At 34.5% G+C, this 25,548-nt stretch overlaps 1 protein-coding gene across 1 annotated transcript in view; it reads left to right on the forward strand.

The window, feature by feature from the left end:
• The first annotated feature begins 16,213 nt into the window (after window positions 1-16,213).
• LOC148649017 (uncharacterized) overlaps window positions 16,214-25,548 on the forward strand; it is a 67,315-nt gene continuing 57,980 nt past the window's right edge. Inside the window, exon 1 of the mRNA XM_088605078.1 lies at window positions 16,214-16,404. Within this exon, the coding sequence (XP_088461204.1) occupies window positions 16,326-16,404 (79 nt within the window). The 5' untranslated portion in view covers window positions 16,214-16,325. The remainder of the gene's footprint in view (window positions 16,405-25,548) is intronic.

The raw sequence follows: 25,548 nt of genomic DNA on the forward strand, positions 1-25,548 counted from the left end.
GATTTCAGCACCAGCTGAACCAGCAACACATATTTCTCAAGCTTCTGGACGTCTCCTGTCAGTTGCAAATAATTTCTTCTTTCCATGCAACCAGCTGTCTGGCTGGCTTAAAGTCCAAGCACAAAACATTTCTCCAAGTAAGGAATTACTGCAAATTGTGGGAAACAGGACACACCACATTGAGTTGCTATACAGTCCTTTGGGAGGGAGAAGAGATTTCTTCCTTTAAAACAGGTGTGTAATAAAAAAAAAACTTTTCCCATGATGGAGAGATTAAGATTCCTATCTGTAGTTCAATACTGTTATTTATGTTAACATGTCAGAATTTTGTAACTCACATTTTATTTCTTTTAACTGCATGAACCATAAAAACAACATGTAACAACATTTCTCATAATTTTAGTTTTCTTTGCTAGATGTTTTTTTACAAATTACAAATTCAGAAATATAAACTATTACAACATCGCTATTACAAGTTTGAAATATTCCAAATTAAGTTTTGTTTACTTTTGAGAAGGAGGTAACCAGTCAGAGAAAGGTTAGAGGCTGTCCCTGTTATATGTATTCCCCTGTTTCTTTTTTACGACTGTAACAGTGTGAGAGTGGGCGGAGCCGCGGTGAGCACTAGTAAAAAGTAAACGCCCCTAACTGTGGGCTGGAAGCACTGGTGTGAGGTTAGCAGGAACTGAAAATAACACAAAAAGGGTGAAACATGAAACAAAAAGGCGTAATGCCACAGACAATTGATAATGATTTATATCCATCTATTCATAATCACTGTTTTGTCCAGTCACAGTGTGCTGGAGCCTAACTCAGCTGGGTTCAAGGCAGGTTACACCCCAGGTGAGTGCCAGTTGCTCACAAGACGCACACAAACTGGAATAAATTTCACCAATTAACCTAAACAGAATGTCTTTGGGCTATTCCAAAGAGGAAACTGGAAAGAGAGTCAAAAACCCAGGTGGCCATGGCTGGAACATACAAACTGTACACAGAAGTCACCCCTAGCTGGAGTTGACCAGATAGATCCAGCTATTGATACAGCCCTTGACCAGGTGCAACGTTTCACACCTTGTTGCCAAAGAAAACTATTTTTTTTAAATGCAAGATGAAACTATTGTTTTTGTTCTAGTCTAACCAGTTGTCCACAAAAATCAAATACAAAGTAACAATGTAATCAACCATAGAACTAACTGACTGTGGATACATTTTACATAGCAAAACCACAATCACCAACATTTAAAACAGTGGTGTGTAACTTTGATTGTGAATATCCTCAATACTGTATCTTTTATAGGTAGCTTTGAACAGTCAATGAACTAATATCTGAAAAACATATTATAATAGTTAAACATCAGTTGGTCCACTAAATCATTGCTGCAACAAATAAACATTAGATCATGCAGCTGTTAAGAGCAAAGAAAAGGGTTTATCTGGCCAACAGTGAGATATCCTTAATTTGCAGAAATGTTTAATCAGCATGTATTTACAAATGCCCAAAGAAGCAAAATCTCAATTGTCATTTTTCTGGATAGGAATAGATGATGATAACCAGACATTGTTACAATGAAAACTTCTGAAAAGAATGTCATGGGAATAGTATTACAACCACAGCAACTTAGTGTTTAGTTTAGATAAAACATGACTAGGAAAGAAGTGAAGCCAAGAAAATAGTGATAAGTGAGATTCATGCCAGAACCTAACACTATGGGCATACCACAGTGGTTTTTAAAACATGTACATGTACAGTATATGAACAATAGCCTTATATTAAGGTTTTTGACAACTTTTCTCAAATATGTATATAGTTTTACATTACGATCAACCCTTTCATCCCTCTTTCTGCGCCCTCAACCCAACATACATATGCATAATTTGATATAAACTCACAATTCACAGATATTGCCCTCATGAGTTAATGCTGTTGCGCAACACGCAAGGGGTAGCCTTAAAACTCAAGCACGTAAAACCCCAGTGGCTTGTGGCCAATCAGATAGTGCCACATGGAAATTGCCTGTCAAAGAAAGTTGATTACATAATTCAGAATCAACAATGGCCACAACATAGGGCTTTTACAATTTGAGTCCTTTTGGAAAACTGCTTTCAAAAGTGTCTTTTTCAAAACAGAGCAACAGCAAGACAAAAATAAAATACGTGAAGATGGGAGTACAAGGAAGATGGATCTCACAAAGCAGCTCTCCATCCTTCAGACATACTGTACAGTACAGTATGTCTAAATTCTACCTGGTAGCCCAGACACATGCGAATGTAAAGGCTAAATGATAATGTGGAATTTTTCAGTTTCTCTGCAGTTTAAATGTGTTTTCTTTTTTCTTTTTTTTCAGCATGGAATAAACCTATTACTTGTTTCTTTGCAGCCTACGCATGCTGACGCAGCTACCCACCTGATTTATTTCAATATTGTTCATCTTAAGTACTTTTTCCTTTTCAACAAATATTGTTCTTAATGTGTTTTATAGGATCTTCATAGTGTCTAGATTTACATATGTTTCTATTTTGAGTTTTATTATTTGTAAAGCATGCAAAGGACATGCTAGAATTGCTTTTAATGCAGATATGTTTTTACCACAGACAACTGAAAAAAAAATATTTTCAATATCTAGGAACTTTTGTTAAGTATTGGCAAGGAAAGCAAAAAATAAAATAAAACAGTTGTTCTAAATTTTGTCACAAATAAAGACCAAAACTCCAAAGATCTTGCACATAAATGCATTTTGACAACAGCAAGATAAATGATTTGTACAACTTTAACATTTAAAAATACTAATATAATAAAACATGACAATTTATTAACACATTTCCACTTTTCCACGCAGATCTTCTTAAAAAGACCACCCACTGTGTGCATAGTCTTTTTATTCCCATTTCTGTTTAGTTTCAATAAAAAAACAATACTTCCAGCATTACTGGAATGCTGTCTTATACTCCACTGGATGGACGGTTATGTGGATTTTTTGGTAAACCTATAAAAGTCCTTGTGAAAAAGTAGAACGGACATGCTCAAAAATAGAAATCCAGTAACATAGTAATTGGATTTAATCTTTTATTAGTGACTTTAGTGAAATCAACCCGAACCCAAAGCTTTACAAAAACGATACACTCACAGATGCAACCATTCAAAATGCACACCAAAACTCGTATCCATGGTAAGCTAGTTAAGTTGTATTATTTAGCATGCTGAATTTAGCTTTTCACTGCCCAGAAAATACAGTTAGGAAGTATTTGTGTGCATTAGATGGTAGTGAAATGGTAGCTTCATTTATTCTGTTGTACTACTTCTTTAAAAACACTTAAAGGGGAACTGCAGTCCCAATTTCTCAGACCTATAATTACATCTTGGTAACAAAATTAATTTAATAAATTGGCAGTATTTTACAAATTCACAAAGCACAAAATAAGCACAAAATCCTTAACTTTGTGAAAGTACTGTTATGTTGTCACAAAACACTGGTCCCGCAATAAGCAAGAACGAGTTTTTGTGAGAACTGAGACATAAATCAGCCCTTCCTGCTCACTAGTCACTGTAATGACTAATGTAATGCGATGTATGTGTGAATAAGTAAAGGCTGTGTAGCATTTTGCACGCAGAAATCTTCCAATGTCATCTGCATGCAGAGTTGACAAGTAAGTCGTATTTGTCAGCAAAAATGAAAAATACTACTTAAAAAGTAGTCAAAATAAAATAGCCAAATTAAAAAGTTGAAAGCAATATTTTTCTTGGATTAAAATAGTTGTATTCACAAGCCTACTTGTTTACAATGTAATAGGCCTGCTTCATGTCACTGGAAGTTTTATTGCTTTATGACAGATAATGATGGCAAAATGACACAGTGCATACCTGGAAGATTGGTCTGTTTTGTGATGTAAACTGTGTACATTTTACTTTCATTGTGGTTTGAAATGCACTCATCAATGCCATTTTCCTCTCACCCCAAAATATAAAAAATAGCTTTGCACTTTCACTTTTATACAGTGCCTTCATATTCACTGTTAAAAAAAAACATTTTTAGCACATTGTAGGAAATGAAAATGTAATCATTCAATTAGGAAAATGTAAAGGTAGATATTCAGTGCTAAGTGAAATGCTAGGTGTTCAAGTATCCTTGAATAGAGAGGATTTTGTACAATTAAAAGAAAATCCATACTAAAGAACCCACTAAAGAACTAAAGAGATGGGACTGTGGTGTGCAAATTTGATATGAAATAATATTAGTTTATATTAGACTTGATATTGGACTTGATATTACCAGATTTTTAGAAGGTATGAGAGCTGAGCTCTGTGTGAAAACTGTAAATATTAAGAGTAATAAAAAATTAATGTTAATGTTAAGCACTAAAACAAGTTTATGGTAGCCTTACAGCACTAGGGCCCTGGGTTCAATTCCAGACTTGGGGTGCTATCTGCATTGTGTTTGTATGTTTTCCTTGTGTACCAAAGACATACTGGTAGGTTAATTGGCTTCTGGGATTAGTGGCCCTGGTGTGAGTTGGTGTGCATATTTGTATTTGTATCTGTCTATCTGGAGATTGACTGGCGTCCCTCCTAGTGGGAGCTCCTTGGGCGGAGCGGTGGCTCTGTGGCTAAGGATCTGCACCTGTGACTGGAAGGTTGCTGGTTCAAATCCCGTGGCTGGCAGAGGAATCCTACTCCGTTGGGCCCCTGAGCAAGGCCCTTAACCCTAACTGCTCCAGGGGCGCTATAATGGCAGACCCTGTGCTCTGACCCCAAGCTTCTCCCTGTCTGTGTGTCTGTGTCTCCATGGAGAAAAGCTGGGGTATGTGAAAAGATGAATTCCTAATGCAAGAAATTATATAGGGCTAATAAAGAAACATTATCATTAATACTACATTATTATAGTGTGTATGTCCCATCTAGCCCTGTTTGCATTGCTTGACAGGATAGGCTCCAGCTCTTCCACAGCCCTGAAATGGAAGAAGATTTTAGAAAATGGAAAGATGCACAATTATCATATCTTCAGGTACAAAAGTAATACATTTACAAAAATATTTTTGGAAAGCTGTCTATGCTTGTTTTTCTGAAGAACTTGCACTGTTTAATCTTTGCCTATTTAACAATATCTGATTTTTATATACTGTACCTTGCTTAATATTAACCCTGGGAATTCATAACCCTTGTGGTTTGTGAAACTGTAATTTACAGGAGACTAAAAATTTTAATGCAATCAAGTGACTGATTTAATGCAATCAAGTGACTAAACCCTGGTATTACACTATTTAAACATTTAACTTTTTTATTTGCTAAAAATATGCATTCTAGAATCTACCTAGAAAAAACACAAACTGCAGACCTCGGTGTATAGTCATGATTTATTTTTGTTAATCTCATGTAGGAAGTAGATACTATATGCATTTTAATCTTTTTGATTTTAAGCATCCAGACTACATCACTGTTTTTAAATTAATATTACTGTTACACACATTCAATGAGAGAAATAATCAAAATACAAGAAGAACATGAATAACATAAGTAATCAAAAACATAATTTAAAATGCCAAAATATTCCTGTGAAGAGACAAAAAATATTTTTACAGACAGGGAGTCCTTCTTTAATAATAGTTATTGTTACACTCTGGGGTATATAGTCAGATTAAATAAATGAGGCATATATTGCAATTATTAAAGCAGGTCATGACACCACATTGTCTTGCAAGTAAATTGTAATAATTAGTTATTACCCACTCCCTATTTCCAGAAAAGACAAAAATGTAATGTAACACTTGCACAGTGAGGTAGCAGAATAATGAATAATGAACCTGGCAGCAAACCTTAAAATATTCATTTATATTTACTTACGATCATTAATGGAAAAATACAAGTTTTGGTTCTATAATTTAAAGTTATATAAATTATATAAATTAAATGTATAGAACCGAGAAATAAGAAGAAATACATATTCTAAAAGCTATAAGACCTTTCCTAAATTCTCATCAATTCTAGAAAATGAGTGGAGTTCACTCATAGTTCAGTTTCTAAGTCAGCTGGAGGATAAGACAACTCCACCAACAGGTGGAAAGAGTTCTCTGAGAGAGTGTGTGGGGTCTCATTTATATTGTGTCATGATCACACCTTTTTACTGTACCATTCCCCAAATGTGGCTTTTTGGTTACTAAATATGTCTGGCTATCTGGCCCCTGGCCATTGTATCTGCATTAATTGACAAGAAAACATAAGAGTCATTAGGTCTCCAGTCAGTCTGACTCCAAAACATTGTTTTGCCTTAAAGATAAGAAAATAATGACAGCTGTAATTAATATCTTGATACCCTGTTTCACAGAACAGTACTTTATAAACTAAAAAATAAAAAGTTGATTTACTGGTTTTAAAAAACAGTTACCAAAGAACATGCAACATATAAAACAAATATTCTGTATTTATTTAAGTGACATGTATCTCATCATCATCATTTTCTAACCACTTACTCCTGGTGAGGGTTACAGTGGTAACAGGCCGAGCAAAGTAGACTATGTAAATAGCAGTATTTCATGTAAGAATAAAAAATGTAAACAAAGTATAGACTTTGTTTTCCTTTAACAAACAGTCTCCAGCTCCTCCTGAAGGACTCCCCGGTTATCCCAGGCCAACTGACAGATAAACTACCTCCAATGTGTCCAGGGTCCATCCCAGGTTCTCTTTCCAGTGGGACCAGCAGAGGCACAAGCCGATTCAACTGTCTTCTCTCGATATAGAGGAGCAGTGACTTCTGCAAAGTATTCCCGGCCTGCCGCACTCCTCACCCTGTCATGGTGAGTAAACCCAGCAATCTTACAGAGAAACTTGGGGTAGCTGTTCCCCTTTCATCTGGAGAAAACAATTCACTCTTTTCCAGGAGAGAACCATCACTTCAGACCTGAAGGTGTTGACCCTTATCCCAACCTCTTCACACTCAACTGGAAACCTTTCTAGTGCACACCCGAGATCACATCCAGAAGAGGCAAAGAGGAAAACATAATCTTCAAACAACAGAGGTGCAACCCTCAGATTCCCATACTAGATACAGTCCACATCTCAGCTGTGTCTTGATATCTGTCGAAGAAGATTATGAACAGCAGAGAGGGCAAGACACTCCCTTGCATGTTCCCCACTTTGAATGGGCTCAACTTAACATGAGGATTAAGAAATGAATCTATTATGATTAAATCAGAGCTTCAATTTAAGTTTGATAAGAGTATGGCAGTTAAGGAGGAGGTAGCAATGTGGCATAAAAGTGAACATTTCTGCCCTGCAGTGCTGGGGCCCTGGGTTCAATTCCGGACCCCGGTTGCTATCTGCATACATGTTCTCCCCGTGTTTATGTGGGTTTCCTCTGGATACTCCAGTTCCCAAAGATTGTGTGTATTAGTAAATTAAATGGCCTCTGGGTAAACAGATCCTGGTGAAAGAGGGTGTGTGTTTGTGTGACGGACTGGTGTCTAGTCCAGGGTCTGCCGACTCTCTGGTGACCCAGAATTGGATGAAACGGTTAGGAAATGAATGGATGGTAGTTAAGGATGCTGAGTATGTTTTGGTGCTGGGACAAACTGCAGATGTTATTGTAAATTTGTTGAATGTGTATAATCCACCAGAAAGAGAAAAGTAAAGATATGACATTTTTGAGAAATTAAACTAAGGGTATAACTATTTTAGATTGTCATTTAAATTTAACAATGAATTGAACTCTGAGGATCACATCAGAATTAGGATTCTTAAATATTTGGGGCATTCCAAACTAATATTAAAAATTTTACATTTTATGAAATACCACAGAAAATATTCTGTGCTGGTATTGTGGTGCAAAGACTATCGGGACCACAGAAATCTTGAAATGTATTCAATCTTCAGTCCAACATTTATAGTAGCTAATATTTTTTCGAAATAAAAAAAATACAATGTTTAAATAAAGTATTAGTGGTTAACTGAACAATTCCTTATTTCAAGATAAAGATTTTATTTGAATATTTAAAAGATTCTAAGGGGGCAACATAGGAAACAGTCAGAGCACTTACAGTATAAGACGGAAAATTATGAATGTGTGGTATTTTAAAAAAGGGAAAAAGAGATTAATGTTTAGAGAGATGAAGGATCTTTTGACAGAGCATAAGAACATGGGAAAGGAAATGACAATGTCTGATTTGAGGGGAGTAAAGGCAGTATTAGTAAGTAAAATATTGAGAAAGCCCTGTTACTTGTCAAATAGAAATATTATGAAGGTGGTTCAAAGGCCTCCAAGCTTTAACTTTCAGACTTGAAAAACAAATACAAAAAAGTCCTGCTCTTCAAAAGTACAGTTTACAAGACTACATAAATTGTGATGGGAAGTAGTAGCTTACAATAGCATCATATTTCATCAAGAGTCAATACAACGTACTGTACATGAAAGAAAGAGAGTACAACTGAATACATTTAAAAAAATAAATTAATCTAAAGAGACAGCAGATCAAAATAAATGATCAAAATAAATCAAAATAAATGACCCCCGCTGTGGGGTCCAATTTGCCTGCATAGTTGGCCACAATGCCTGTGAATTATCACTATTGTGAGATAAGTATCACTATTTTTTTCTCTCTTTATTTGTTGCTGCTTTTCTATTAGAAAATAAATATTTTGTTACTGTTGTATGTCAACATTATCTTTATAAAGCCTAAAGATAAGTTTTCTGTATGATGCATGCCATCAGAATAAAAACATTAATATTGGCTAACACTATAACACTAATATTGAAAATTAAAACAATCTTAGTAATGTTGGTACATAAACCTGTTCAGCTTCTGGATAGGCTGCTTTGAAATGTTCCTTTACTTTTCCTGTGCAGCTGTAGCCAGCTGGCAAAAGTCATTACAGTATTGTCTCCTGTTGGTCAAAATGTCACATTGGTCCCACAGATGTCCAGTTGGACTCAGGTCAAGAGAAAAAGATGGCTATATAAGACCTCAAAAAAGTCATTGCCATTTCAATGCTAGTACTGTGTGGTCTTGCATCAACACTTTTAGGCGTAAGACTAGAAATCCTTGGCCGAAGTACTTAATCATTAAGGGTGGCTCCGATATGCAAGGCCTATTAAAGTAGATTCTTCTCCACATTGTTCTGCATCTACTGTCCTATCACTAGGCTTGAACAGTGCAATATTCAGAATAACAATAACCACATTACCTCCTGTCAGGACTGTCAAGAACAATTTGGCGTTCTTCAGTGAAACAACACATAGCAACTCTCTTTGCTTCCATCTGAAATATTCCATGGTCCACAGAAGATTTAATTTTTAGATGAACTTGCAAATTGTAACTGAAGTCATGTTACTACGTTCCTCACTTCACTTGCAAACATGTTTAAGCAGCTTGTCCAAATCTGTTTGATGCTGAAACATGAACCTTTTGTGATAAACTGAAAATCCTGGAGATAATTTTATATAACTGGGTTTAAAATTTAATATATCCAGTCTAATTTTTTAAGCCACATTTCCAACATGTAAGCAAGATGCTGTACTGTGCATAGATTCCAAGACATTAGTCTTGACTTTTGAGGTCAGGAAGGGAATCTTTTCTCTTCTGATAAATTTCACCCTTAGTTGTTTCTTGACCCCTAAACAAGAGAAACAGGGTTTTTTTTATACAGTTTTAGTAATTAAACTGTAAAATATTCTTCCCTTTAGGATAAGGAATTCTAAGACTCTTTAAGCTGATATTCCTAGTGATGTTATACCATATATTGTTTATGATTATGATTTAGAACAGCTGGGATGAAAGTGGCCTGGTTACCATCATCCCTCCTGAACTTCAGTAAAAAAATTCCATTAAATGCATTTCTACTACTATGTATTTACCGCATTAACATATTTTTTTATGAAAGCAACTGTACAGTTATTCTTGAAGTAACTGAATATTTGGATTTCAACAAATGTCATAAATTGTTTTTAAAGATTCATATGAACTGAGTGATTACTGCAAGTAACATGTAAATTTAAAAATACAATGTCGTAGGGCTGCACACATCATCAGACGTTTTGTTCCCTCATTCTGAATTGCAGAACAAGGTGCTGCACATACAGTACCTAGAAAATTCATATATTTTGTGGTGTAAATTTGAGGTTTTACAAGTTACTTTGTACATTTTACTTTTATTATGGTTTGAAATGCTGATTCTTTCTAACCCCAGAAATATTAAAATAGCTTTGCAGTTCCCCTAAAATATCAAAAACATTTGATTTTAGATAGTCATTTTGATTTTTTTAGGTTTACACACTAATTGCACTTCATTATTTAATATAAGGATGACAGTAAAGTAAAATATTTTCAATATTTACTTACTGTAATGTGCTTTTGAATGTTTCTATGAAACTGCACATGATTAGTCATTAAAATATGAGACTGAAAATGAACATCTTTCAATGTTCATCTTTCAACCTTTGTAAAAAATACAATTCTGAAGTATACTTTTTTCTGTGCCAAAGGTTAAATTACTTTTTGCAACAGTTGTTCCTTTGTTCAAGATTTTGCAAATAAACTTTTCCTGCTTCTAACATTAGAATGTTAAAAAACTTTCCCCTTGCAATATGTACCTGAATACATCTCTTACAGCATTGCTGTACTTTCCTTTTGTGCTAATTATTGTGCTATTATGGCAGTCAAAATCTTCCCTTTCAGTTTTCCTTAAATAGGATTTCTTATCAATGACGCTCTGTAAATATAAATTGATCACACATTGAAAGTATTATTTTTGTTTTTTATTTGAGATCTAGATCACAAAAATCAAGACAACAAAATACATTTTTCCAATTTGTATTTTTTGGCTCCAGAAAAGTAGTAGATCTAAACCATTGCTCTGTTTGTCAAGATTTAAATTTGTGTTGATTTTTGGCATCATTCACTTTTAAACTGTACATCCTCAACTCCTTGCAGTAACTACAGATGTTTAGCTTCTCCTTACCTCTAGGGCACACAAGCATTTTCTTGCAGGAATTTTATTTTTCTGTTTTTTTTTGTCTGTCTCTTATAGACACGGTTCTGACATTCTGAATAGTTAAAGATAGTGATGGTCAGATACCCAGGAAGGAAGGGGACAGTATCATTTTACCAGTTCCATAACTAAAAAGCCAAACACGATTGACAGAGAACTTTGACCATTTTCAATGTACTTAATAGACCAAAATACAATGTACTAAATTACTGAATGCTAGGATAAAAAGTTTGCAGTCTGCCTGGGGGGTTGGGGTGGGATGGGTGTTTTGCAGCTGAATAACAACAAAAATGCATTTGTTTGAATAGGTAAATTAAATAGGTAAAAATTAAAAGAAGTAATAACAAAATATATTATATTACACATTTAAAAGTAGCATCTCAAAGTGCTTTACAGAAGGCATAAAAAATAGTTTCTAATTTCATGTTTTTAAAATAAATATACAATTCAAAAGGTATTTAAAGATTCTCTTTCGAGTTATATATTTAAAAAGGTTAGAATTTGCAATTTTCTGCATTAAAACACCAGAGTTGTACATAAACAACTCAAACATAAATAGGTGACAAGAAGTTGTAATGTATATGTTCTGTTTTTAATCAGTTTATATAATGTTAGTTACCGGCTACAAGCTGTTGAATCTCTTTTTTCAGTACTGTGAATCACTACTTAAAACTGGCATCTTTTTTTTTTGTTTTGAAGCGGAAGGACCCTATGCGTAGCAGTAGGAACGGAGCAAACACGGAGGTTCGGTCTGGGCTCAAGGTATCAGGTGGAGTCAGAACGAGACATAAACCCTCAGGGAGCAGACGTGGGGTGACCTGGTGAGGCGAGTCTCTCGACAACCGATCCCAATGCCAAGCGAGGAGGAAGGAGAGACCTGGAAATATAAAGCCCCAGACAACAAGACACACCGGAAGAACAAGTAAAGCACAGGAAACTAGGAACAGGACAGAGCAGGAGCGCCCTCTGAATGTGGTGGTTGTGACAATAACTTTCTATCTGTTGTTTCCAATCTAGTACAAGCTCCCTGTTTTCCTTTCAAACTGTGAACCTCTTCTTATTTCTTTCTTATCTCTTATTGAATTAAGCTGCTCTCCTCTACTTTTTTTTTACTTACTTGCAAAGCCCAGACCTTGATGACCAACAGTTGGCCATCCAATAATTTTTTGGTACTTTAGTTGGCTTTCTGCAGATTCCACTGCACTTGTTGCATTCCATTTCCTGCCTGACCTAGTCTATATTCTTACTTTTTTAATCCTTTCATCTTTCGAGTCACATAAAGGTACCACAAGTCTGACTTTTGTGACCTTGAACTCCTCCACCAAGCATGAAACAGGAAGCTGTGACCACAGAAGCCATTGCAATAATCCATGTTGATAAAGCCAAACTTTAAACTTGCCTGGTAGACCAGTTCTGTCAATCAATCTCAATCCCTCTAGTGTCTATTTCTCCACTTCTCTTGTATTAATTATATCTTTTAGGGTTGCATGGAACAATTTCCCAAGGCAAGTTGTCTGTTCATCAGCATCAAAGGAAATGAAAAGTCCAGATCCACATGAACAAGATAGCTGTTTTACACGCTAAGAATCACATAGCATTAGGTAGGAGTAAAAACTAAAACATTGACATGTCTACTACTTTAATGTCCTTGACTTTTTGCATATCATTACGCTTAGTGTTTTCTTCTGGATTTATAATTATTTTTTGCAATTTTATGTGTGCTTTTTTGCATCCTGACTGGATGTGATTATTAGTCACTTTAGAAAAAGCAGCTGCCAATTTGAGAATTTGCCAGAAAATGAGAATGTTTCTCACATATTCTGCAGTCCCTCTCTGGAGGCCCATTTTGAAAACTCTTTTCATAAAGACTTGTTTAATATTGAAAATAAATTCTCAAGCTCATATCATAGGGGACCTCTGGGAAACACAAACAATTTCTTCCGGCAAAGACGTTTAAAAGACTATTCAGAAAAAAAGCAAATGCCTGAACTTTTTTAAATGTTAAAAATAAGTTAAACCACAAATTCAAGCATCTGTTTGTGTTTTGTCTCCTTTAAAGTATTTCTACAGTGGTTATTAATAGGTGATCAAGTTATCAAGCACGTAACACTTGTAGCAGAAATAGATCATTCAAAACAGATATTAAAAATGAAACAACAGTGAGAAAACAGAATCAAAATGTGGTTTAATAACCAAGTTTCCTAAAAACAAAATCACATAACTTTTTGTGTTATTGCAGTGAAGCTTGGCAGTACCTCTTCTGTTGACTTCTTTTGACAGTGATTAGACTTCTCAATAAAAAATTAATGGGAGATGTTTTTAAGCCAATGTAGTCTCATGCTGTTTGGCATCTTCACAGTAGTTATATCTGAAAGTGCATAAATCACCTATACCCAAAAGTGCTCTATTACAGGACATACCCACAATCACTCTCTGAATGCTTACTGTATGTGACAGAAAGAACTGACAAAAACTCTTCATCTGGATCCTTTGATATGTTACTGAATATAATTCTAGATGGATTTACTTGGGTGGTAGATTTTCAGAAGAAAAAATAACTCAGACTTTAACTCAATCAGCACCAACATGCAATTCTAGTTCTCTGTCCCACATAAAAGTGACTGGGAGGAATTCTGGGTTATAGCATTAAAATAACATTCATTTTCTTTTCAAACAGTAGCCACTGACCATTTAAATAGTATATGAACACATTTGCACGGTAGGCCCTACAGGGACATTCTATAAGTGTTATAAGTGTGAGTGACACTGTGTCCAAGATTATAGAACCTCAATAAAAGATGTGTAGAGTAGCCCAGTGGTTAGAGAGTCACCGTGAAATATGGGTCCACAATATGGCTATGTCTTTCATGAAGTGCACCTTCACCCCTTCTCCTGTACACATTCTCATAGGCCTTGGATATCATATTGGGAATCCAGTTGGTTAGGTGCTGCTTTGACAGGACTTGATCCCACACCCTAGAATCATAATAGATGGTCAGTGCAGTGTATCACCTGAGTCCTTTATACATAAAACCTGTTGAAAGTCAATGTCAATTACAGCCTGAAGTTATAACACAGGCCAAAAGAGAGTGGAGAGCTCCTCACAAAGCCCCAGCTTTTATTTCTCTCCAGGGATTCCACATCTGAAGTAATGTAAAAGGGCAGTTCAGAGAGAATACTGCAGTGTATTTGTAGATACAAATACAGAAAATTTAGCTGACTGCAGTGTTAGTGTACTGTCTGACTACAGTTATTATTTTCTACTTTCTGTTTTATTCATGTTAGTTTCCCCTTACACTATTTTTTTAGGAAATATTATAGCTGCTTATTGAATCCTTGCTCTGGAATACCAATCATGGAAACTATTACTGCTTTGAAGCCATTCAGAAAAACAAGGGATTAACTACATAAATTATACAGTATCATAACTTTAAATCAGGATTCAGCCTAACTGGCTTAGAAAGCTAAAGAGATTTAGCTTACATTACAGCTGGGTGAATTACATGATTGGAGCAATTTATGGTTTAATTAGTAAAAACGAATCTAATTCACATATTCACGACTCATTGGACAGTTAAAGCTTTCTATAGAAATGGGACTTTCCAAGACATGGATTGCAGGCCACTAATTAACCACTTCTACATGCCATTGATAGGTCATGTCTCCTTAGTTGGGACTGTACTGTATGTCTCTACTGCTTTTCTGATTTGACAACACTAGCATCTGTTTGTCCATTAATTTTCCAACCATTTCATCCAATTCAGGGTCACAAAGAACATACACACTCCACACAGATAGCACCCAAGCTCCAGAATTAAACCCACATCCTTAGCACTGCAAAGCAGCAGTGCTAACTACTGTGCCACCATACCAGCATGTATCAGTGATTAGCATTATTATTGACCAACGGGTCATAACAATAATTCCATAACAGACATGTAAATATATGCCAACACTACCAACAATATGTAATAAACATAAATTTATGATTAACTGTCAGATCGTACGTCCAGTCCTTCATTTTAGGGACAACAGTCAAGGACTAGGTTGCAATCATGCCTACCAGATAAAAGAGTAAGCAAATTAGCATGAAGTAGCAGCATATGAAATATACTACATATACTAAATATGTACATAATCATAATTGTCTCCAATTAAAACTGGAAGCAACATACCAGCACTAGAATCAAAAATAGGATTGAGTATTAGATGTTTTATAAGGTGAAACTACTCTAATGGTGTTTTATATAAATGTACTATGTCACTAACTCTTTTTAAGAACCAACAAAGGTTGTAAGAAAATTAAAAAATATTTGGTGGGCAATACATATCAATGGCTGTATCTATGTCAACTAATGCTGCTTAATTTTCTAATAATAGACTTTAGTTTAAATACTGTATACTGCCTTAAAATGAACCCTGTTATCCTGTTTCCTGAATCTAGCATTGATTTGTTAGAACAGGCCATGTTCTCATGCAGAACAGAGTATTCTGTGCTATTAAAACAATAGCCAACAATGACTCGACAGCTATAAGGCATAAAGTTACATAATGAATATCAGTTTAATAAAATATTAGCTATACAATTCCATGGGGGACATTTGTTTTTTTTTTCAATATATGCACAATCATACTGAGAAAAATGAAAAATTGCATGTAGCACCACTGTGTGGGGAGAAATGTCATGCCTGTTATCTTCCAGGAACTTGTGTGGTAAAAACAAAAGACTGGTGCCAAGTATTCAGTATATTAATCTAGGATTTGGCTGCTTTCTTAAACTTTGTGTGAACTTCACCATTTGAAATTGTAATGCACCACTCTTTAATGGAAACCTGTCTCTCTGTGTTTGTATTTACATCTTTGTTGACCTTGAAAATAATACATACTGTACATTTGATTTAAAAATCACACATTTGAATTTCTAAAAAAATATATATATTTTTTTTTTTAGAAAAGAAAGGTTGAAGAATGGTTATTTCACGTCACCCATTGAAAAAAAGTGAAACTTATAAATTCCTTATAGGATTTTTAACTCTTCATAGTATTGTGCAGGGGAAAAAATGGATGCACATGACTCATGTAAACATTTAAAAAACATGGGTCTTATCCTATAAACATTGCTTCAAATTAATTACTTTGCCTTTTGTAGAAAGCAGATTCTCAGATTTCAGAAAAAAGTGGGCTGGAATTAAAATGATGCCAAACATCTTTTTTTCTCTTCCTATTTAAGGCTGTAGACATGAAAAGAGGGCTTGGTGTGTATTATTCTAGGCCTGGTGTCTTGAGCTAGATGGTGCTACATTAAACTGCATTTCTCCAATAGCATACAGAATCTCATGTCTAATTAACGGACATGATGAGCTGTGTGCAGATTTTGGTGTTTTCCATCTTTGCAGTTCTGCAGGTTTCTTTGGTGTGGGCACAACAAAATGGTAAGTCAGATAACTTTCACCAAAAAGTAAATTACTGAGGCTCAGAATTTAATTAGCTGATATTTTTTGTGTATATAATATAAGAAAAATTGAGTAAAAAAGCATCAGAGACACAATATTCTGTACTACAGAAAATGACTGAGAATAATGTATTACTATGTAGTAACGTTTAGTGCATCTTAAGGGGCATCTATGAACTTAAGGGTTTATTATCATTTGAAAGAAAATTGTGCAATTAAATGCATATTTTACTATCAAGCACCTATAATTTTGTTTTTGTGACTGCATTGTGTAGGTAGTCATGTCACACACTTTCCAGATCATACACCTTTGTATTCTTCAAGTAATAACTACAAATTTAGATGTAGTGCAATGACATGTGTACAGTACAAACAGTATATGAAAGTCTAAAACATATCTATACTGTAACTTTCTTAGCTGTGAGGAATTAATTTATTAAATGTTCTATATTATTGTTATATATACTGTATGGAGTCCTGTTGGTTGCATCTTACCCAAGCTTCCCAGTACTTCCTATTTGAATGCTTAGTTTATAGCAACAGGATTTAGTGTATTAATCATTATTTGAACTTGAAATACTTCTTTGGTTGTTTGTAATATACTGTATGAGCATGCCTGTGACTTACATACATTTGGCTGTTTTAGCTGCAAAGAGAGCTTGTTCAACTTGGTAAAAAATAAAACTATCCAATATTTGAAATATAAGTAATCTTAAACACAGACTATAACAGGTACAAATGTAATGTAAGTGTAATGCAACTGTAAGACACTTGTAGTAGCTGTTACGTGATTTTATTAACTGATTTTTGTATCATTCTGCAGTAGGTAATTGTTCTATCATTTTTAATTTTTCTAATTCTTATACATGGAAAGTGAAGAAGCTTTAATCATCTCAAGAAACTAGTATTTCAATAGCTTCTAGAAATCAAATTAATGTATTCACTGCCAGGTTCAGTTTGCAACAGTTTTCTTAAAAATTAAATAGTAGTTATGCACACACTTTATAACTGTAAAAAGAAAATTACAGTTAGAAGCTACAATCTTTAAAAATATTTTTAAAAGCAGTCCCTCACACAAGTATCTTGTAATTGTAACTGACTACTTTTAAAAAGGACCTATCTCCAACATAAAACAACACACCAGAACAGACAGATGTGTGAGGAACTGTTTCACAAGTTGAGCTATAGAGGAACTTTAGGAGCTTTAGAAAGCAGAAAGTAACAGCCAAAAATGTTACACCAGGACAACATCACAGGACAACTCTTGCCACAGACTCTTTAAGAAACCAAAATCAAACTAAGCTAATGGTTGCAGAAATACAGTACAGTGTAACAGTAAATACAGGATTTAATGTATCATTTCGTCTACAGATGTAATTGTAAAAGTGACACAGAAAATAATACATTATATGTAAAAAAGGTAAATGTTGCTCTTTATACATAGATCATAACATATATGGTCTGCACGTTTTTCTGTAAGTCAATTTTGTCTTGCATTGCAACATGTCTTGCATTACAACCTGTCTTTTAACTCAGTCCCCAGCCAGATACAGTACTCTATTGTTAGTTTTGAATAGATTCTTATATTGAATAACAGTTTGCAAGTAGGGCTTGGTAACATTGTTAGAATCAAAAGAAATGACCATGTCAAACTGGAAACTGGATTTTGCCATCAATAAAGTAAAGCAATAGTTTATTGAACAGACAACATTAATCCTTCATCTTCATGGCCATTACTCAGGCAGCCATTCACAGCAATGCCCCCAAAGCTGCTGCAATGTTGTGTTAGTGATCGATAATAGACTAAGAATACGTATAATACATATTTTGGAAATCAATTTTTTTCATAACAGACTTTTTTATTTAAGGCACTGTGAGTTTTCTAATACATTTATCCCCAACTGATTTCTGTCAGCTAATACAGAAAATATCAAGGTTTTGTTAGTTTAGCTAGCAGTATGGACATGACAGAAAACAGCTGTTACCTTATAAAAAAGGCAAACAATCCCAGTGGGCTAAAGGGTAAATTCTTGCATGGAAACTACATAATATGTCTAAAAATTATTGCAAGTAAAACAGTATTATATTTCAATTTTAGTCTTCTGGGATAGGGCAGATGTGTTTTCAAGTGTTTTAGAAGTAATAAAAAGAGCCCGTATGTTTTTTGAATACATGTCTAAATAATATGAAAGGCATTTAGTACAAAATAATCTTTCTCAGACTAAAACACAAGCATGTATTCCTGTTTTAGAGTGGCATGGAGACTTGGTGTTTCTTGTAAATGGTGTAATTAATGTAAAATCAATTCACATAGTTCATTATGAAGATCCATTTTCATATTTTAGAAAGATTTCCTACTATCTGATTAAACAGTGGTACAGTAGTTCAACTTTTGCACAGTGAGAGTGGAACAATTAATATTAATAAGTTTGACAAGAACCAGTCTTGTAGATGTGGGTAACCTTAAATTTGTTCCTTGTAACAAAACTGTGATTTAATTTATATGATACTGGGGATGATTATTTCTTAAAATTTAAAGTTCATATTAAGATTGTCATTCATTTATTTTCCAGATATACAGATTGCCAGAATCATTCACCTCTCTTGTTAAGAACATTCAACAGTTTTCCAGCTTGGTTACACTCTTCAGCCCTAACAGCTATACCATAGAAAGCTCCTTTCATAGAATTATCTCAACATTTTATTTTAAATAGCATTCCACCCTTGTGGCTCAACCAGTATAGATGTTTGTTCAATGGCATTTTGAGCTCTATGATCCTGGATTAAAGCCTGGTATGTATTTCCAGCAGACTGTGAACAGGATTCTCCAAGTTGGTACACAATTAACTGAACATTTCTGAGGGTAGGGTGACATTAGTTGGCAAGTGGCTATGGGCTGTCAGTGACACAATGACCCCAGTGACCAGCCTTCCAGGTGCTTGCGGTCAGTGACGACTGAGTCCTTGCTCAAAATGGTGCAGAGATGCCATACTGCAGGTTAAACTAGGTTTTTAGAATGAAGAATTCTGAACCTTGGGTGTTGTCTGTATGTTCTCCCAGTGGTTGAATTGGTTTTGTCCAGGTGCTCCTGTTTCCTCCCACAGTCCAAAGACATAGTGAGTGGTATGTTAATTAGCTTTTGAGAAAATTGTCCATGGTGTGAATGTGTACTGTACATGTCTGTGTTTGGCCTGTGATAGATTGGCATCACTTGTGACCATAAATTGAATGAAGAGGTTAGCCCTTTAGTGCTTTCCTGCTCTTTTCATACTATATGTACAGTATACTGTACGTGAGACAAACAATTTCATTAAATACTAAAAATTGATAATATTTTTGAGACAGGGTGTGGTTAATTTGTGGTATTTTATGGATGTGCCATCCTCTATACCTCATATTTTCCCTTTAATAGGCTTTAGTTATAATTGTTGTTTTCTTTGTTTTAAAGCAATTTGAATTAGAATGTCTGTTTTTTAGTCACAATGCTGAAATGTGGTACTGTTTATTTGAAACATGTTTGCCCATGATTGATACAAATCAGTACTAATGGGTGTTTGTCACAGTTTATTGTTTAATTTCAAAAGAAAGTGTGAGTGTAAACACATGGAATGTAATAAATATTTGTAACTATATTAAAAACATGAAAGCTAAGTTCTTATACTTGCTAGATTGACCATCTTCCAGTAGTAATAAAGCCCTAATGTGCAAGATGTTGTGCTTTCACAAATACTTTTACCTTTTTAAGTAATTTTAAGTAATAAGCCAGTTTAGCTTATTGTTAAACATTTATTAGAATTGTAAAGGAATTCTAAGTATTTTGTAAGCATTTTGAATAAAATAATTAAAATTGACTGTGTTTAGAAAACATCACTTTATCTACTGAGTGCCATGAGTAGATAGGATACAGCATTACAAACCATATTCAGTCCATTTACTGGAGGTCAGATTTAAGTACAGTTGACTAATCAAATCTAACCTATGTGTCTTTGAGAAGTGGGAAGAAACTGGATTCCCCAAAGAAAATTGACTGGAATAAGGGACAAATATGCAAACTCAAATCAGATATCATCACATTACAGAACAGAACCCAGGATCTAACAGCTGTGAAACATCAGTGCTAACTGCCATGATATTGTTTGAAGAAAACTTCACTGCTGAAACTAAATAGTTTCCCTTACAAAGACGTCAGAAACACTGTTATGAACTGTATTTATTTTATTATTTTTATGCTTGTCATTCCCAAGTACAAAGAGGTTTCCAACGAGTGAAAGTGTCATGTGTTACGGTCATACCGTAATCTGATGTACAGTAGAATGAATATAAACATAAAAATTCAGCGTGGAACAAGTAAATATAACATAGTAATGATGACAATGACTGTAGAAAAACATATACAGTACTGCATTTGCACAAACATGCAGAAGAAAATAAAACCAGCTGGTGAAATCTAACTACTGTAGGACTGACTAAGTAGTGACAGTGTGGATTTTCTGCATGGAAAGATGTGAGCCTAGAAATAGAAGACACAAAACGTCATAACACTGCAATTTGAGCATTCATCGCTCCTAATCCTCCGGTTCCTGTCCATTAACTAATTCTTAATCCAACTACATGCATTGCCTTGACTGCCCAGCCACCTACAAGTACAAAATTAATCCTTCATGAAGACCATAATCAAAAATGTTCTGAACATCTAAAAGTACAATGCCATATATTCTGTTTGTATCCATTACTGGTGTTGCAGTTTAAACAACATTTATAACTTTAAAAGGATCTCCTTTTCTAAATCCAGATTTACTATCTCTTTGAGTTGTATTGCCATGCAGATGGTTCCTACAGTATTAATTGTTTCTATAACCATGCATGCAATAGACTTTTCATTCAATAGGTAATACCCCTGTCTCGAGAGGTTTGGAAGTTTTTTAATGGTCTACTTATAAGATCTCTTGTTTCTTGTTTTTTGTAGAATTCATAAAAAACAGCCAGTCCTTGGAGATTTTATTATTTTTGTGCTTTTAGTTCGTGTTACACTTCTAACTCTTCTATACTGAAATTTCTTTAGAATAAGTACAGTAGGTAGCTGTGTCAGCATGCATAGGCTGCAAAGTAACAAGTAAAAGGTTTACGTTTCGGCTGTGGTATGCTTTCTTTGGGTGTAAGGACCCCACACACCTGAAGAAGGCTGCACAGCCAAAATATTGTGTTTCCTTTTTCTCTTTTCAGCATGGAATAAACCTTATACTTATTTCTTTCGAAATTTCTGTTAGTTCATCTTAAGACATGCTGTCTGCTTTTTTCTGGTTAAGCACCTCAATCACATATTCTTTTATTATAATCACTTTCCTTTTCCTGATGTTATACTGTACTTAAGTGTTTGAGGTACTTATCAAGGCCATTTGTTTGCCTTGTGATTATGGTAATAGCATGAAAAGCATAGTTCAATACAGTACATTAATTCCCTCTAGTAGTTATTCTGACAATGTAGGTAAGCACCATTTACCATGTCTACCAGATCATTTCAGGTGGTGTCATTGTTGTTGTTGTTTTTTCTTTGTGAGAGTATTTTAAATTACCCATTAAACTACTTCTTCATGCATTCATACATTTGGATTTAACTATATAATACTGTATATGAATTAGTAGGCTGTGTGTAACCTAGCCCTAAATGACACCACTCTTTGAATGCTCCAGTATATATGCCTCATCCATATACAGTGCATTCTGAGAGCTTTGATTAATCAGACTCTTTGTACATATTCTGTAGTATGAATGGCCCAATAGATAATAAGTAAAATATGATAAGACAAAAAAGCTAGTAATTAAAACTTGTATTTAATTTTTAAACTAATTGTATTTACTGTATATGAAACAGTGAAAGCTTTCAAAGTCTGTAAATATAGTGTCTTTCAAATGTTCAAGTGTTCATGTTTTGCTGAGTGAAATCCAGCAGTTATGACACTTTGGATTAACAATTTATATTATATATGTATATAAACCTACTATACACAAGCAAAAAAACAAAAAGGAAAATACATAATATGAAAGGAAAAATAAATTTCTATATATTGAAAAATCATGATGGTGTAAGTATTCAAACTATTTAATGTGGCAAAATAATTTAAATTCATTTAAAATAATTTAATAAAATTACCTTAACAAACTACACAAGCAGAGCAGTGTGCAATATCAGTGATTCACATAAGTTCGTTAAAAAGTCTCTCGTGTAGTGAATCTCAAGCAAGAAATTAACCCTGAAGACCAAGGAGCTTTCAAAACAACTCTGAGATAAAGTTGTAGCAAAGCAGAGATTAGGAGAAAGGTATTAAACTACAGTATACTGCTTAGATCTGGTTGCCAAGGATGAAACTGGCTAGGGATAAAACTGAGGCTAGTGATGACTTGGAAAAAAATACAATTGATGACATTGGATAGAATCCTATTGATAATCTGTGGAGAGACTTGAAAATCTCTGTCCATAAGATGGCCCCAACCAATGAGTTTGAGAAGATCTTCCTTCAGGAATCTGAAAAATTGCAGCAAGCCAGTGAACAAAGTTGCTAGAGACTTATCCAAAAATTACTTGTGGCTTTAATTGCTGCAAATATTAGCCTTTAATATATATTTAGTTTATGGATATGAACGTATATGCAATAAATATACTTCAGTTGGTCCTCTTTAAGTTTTGCTGACATTTAATTTAAATGTAGTTACTGCACCTTTTGAAGTCTTCAGTTGGAGCACTCAGGTCTTTGATAAAATACTAAGTTCAAAAAATGTTTATGTATTTGTTTGTAATTTTAAAAAAATGGGACACCATAGGAACGGTCTTACAAATTACATTACAAAGAATGTTTTTTGAGTGCATAGGCATATGTTATAGGTAACTGCAAAGGTGAAGATGGAGATGAGAGATACATAAGACAAATGCACATTTTATATTAGTAACAATATTGTTATTAGGAAATGATAGGATGATTATGAATTAGGACACCTTGGTTAAAAATTCCTAAGCTTCGTGAGGAACTCCACATAATTCTTGTGAACACTGAAATTTTTATATGCTTTAAAAATAAAAATTCCATGCAATTGACGTTTACAGTATCATCTGATTTTCAAAGGAAGACCACAAATTTTCTTAAACATTGGTATACTTAGCAAATAAAACATTGGTACTACTAAGCAATACTGCAAGGCTCCTGTAGACAGAAAGACTCTTAAAATCTTTCAGATCTTCATCGTCTTTTATGGACATTGAAGAAGAATTTCAGAACTGTGTTAGGTTTGCAGAACACTTTACAAAACAAAATGAAAAAAAAAACTGATTTCTAAAATCTGTGAAGTGTACTTGAAAATATAATAAACTAAGCTCTAGAGAAACAAGGCCGGACAGGCTTTGTACAGTATGTCATCTTTCCAGTGAACAGCATGCAATGCTATATTTGGAAACTGAGCGCCTTTAAAATCAACATGCTTTGACAGGTTTTCTTCACCAGTTGATTGTTAATGTAAGTTCAGCCTTTTAACATATTTTAAATTGCATTGTACTGACAGGGTCTTACATTTTCCATTTCAAATATAGGGCCCCTCTGAAGAGGGGTAATCAGTTAGTTATTTAAAAAAGAAAGAGATCACTTTATTGGCCATATACTGTACAATTTCTTGTATTAGGAATTTATCTTTTCACATACCCCAACTTGCTCTCCATGAGACACACTCATGGGAGAGAAGCTTGGGGTCAGAGCACAGGGTCAGCCATTTATACAGCACACCTGAAGCAGTTGGGGTTAAGGGCCTTTGCTCAGGGACCCAACAAAGTAGGATTCCTCTGCCAGCCGCAGGATACGAACCAGCAACTTTCCAGCCACAGGCACAGATCCTTAGCCACAGAGCCACCGCACTGCCCAAATAGTATTTATATTATTAAAAATATATAAACTAAAATGCTCTTTAAAGGCTACAAGAAATGTCTAAGCAACTATCATCTTAATTAAAAAAAGCCTGTGGTAATTAAAATAAAATCATGAAGAATCATGTGAATGCATTATGTAAGACAATAGTGGGGTTTAATTCCCATACTAATTTTTGTGTTTTAAGTCATGTTAATTCCTCTTACAGTAAATTTAATCCACATTACAGCTCAACATGCTGAGGAGGGAATCCCTAATAACACACTGTATCCAATATTGAAGAATGCAGCTACAAATGATTACATTTATTATGTCAAACCTCCCCCTGCCACATATATCTTAAAAGAATATCATCCTCCCTTTCATTAACTTTTTTGTTGTTTTAGAGCACTGCAAATATTTGACTTGATTTATTTGAGATTTTACCCTGGCAGAGAGGGTAATTCATCAACTTCTACTATTACTTCCCCCAAACTGAAATAATGCATATATCCCCAAATGTGGTAACTATTTTTATTTAGGAAAAAAGAAACAAAATATAATAAAATGTTTCAGTAGTGCAAGGCATGTTTTCCTATGTGTTCATGAATAAAGTGTTTCATTGTTTATATGTTCTCTAATGTAATGTCAATTTTTAGGGTATTCCACAACATGATTAGATTACAGTTTTTGTATTTCAAGCAGGAAATGTTTGGTTTTAAAGTGACTACAGTATGTTCTATAATCACATTCCATTTTGTTATTTGTGTGCGTTTGTATAGTTTTCAGCATTGCTTTCTACTGCTGGCACTGCTTTCATTTTCTGGGATGTTATCTGCATGGAGTTTGCATGTTCTCCCCGTGTTCATACTGTATGGGTGTCCTCTGGGTGCTCTGGATTCCTCCCATGGCCCAAACACATACTGGTAGTTTAATTGGCTTCTGTAAAAGCTGGCCCTTGTGTCTGTGTGTCCCCTGTGATGGACTGGCATCCTGTCTAGAGTGTATCCTGCCTTGCACCCAGTGCTTCCAGGGATGAGCTGTGTGCCACTGTAACCCTGAATTGGTTAAGCACTTTTTGAAAGTGATATAATGTGATAATGTGAAAGCTATATAATATATATATATATAATATAATGTGTATAATATAATGTGAAAGCTCAATGTGAAATAATGCACAAGGATACCACATGGAATATTTAATCCAATAGTTATTACATTTAGTATTTTTTCTTTTT

This window comes from Lepisosteus platostomus, chromosome 14 (genome assembly GCF_059453375.1).
Source record: "Lepisosteus platostomus isolate fLepPlt1 chromosome 14, fLepPlt1.hap1, whole genome shotgun sequence".
NCBI lineage: Eukaryota > Metazoa > Chordata > Actinopteri > Semionotiformes > Lepisosteidae > Lepisosteus > Lepisosteus platostomus.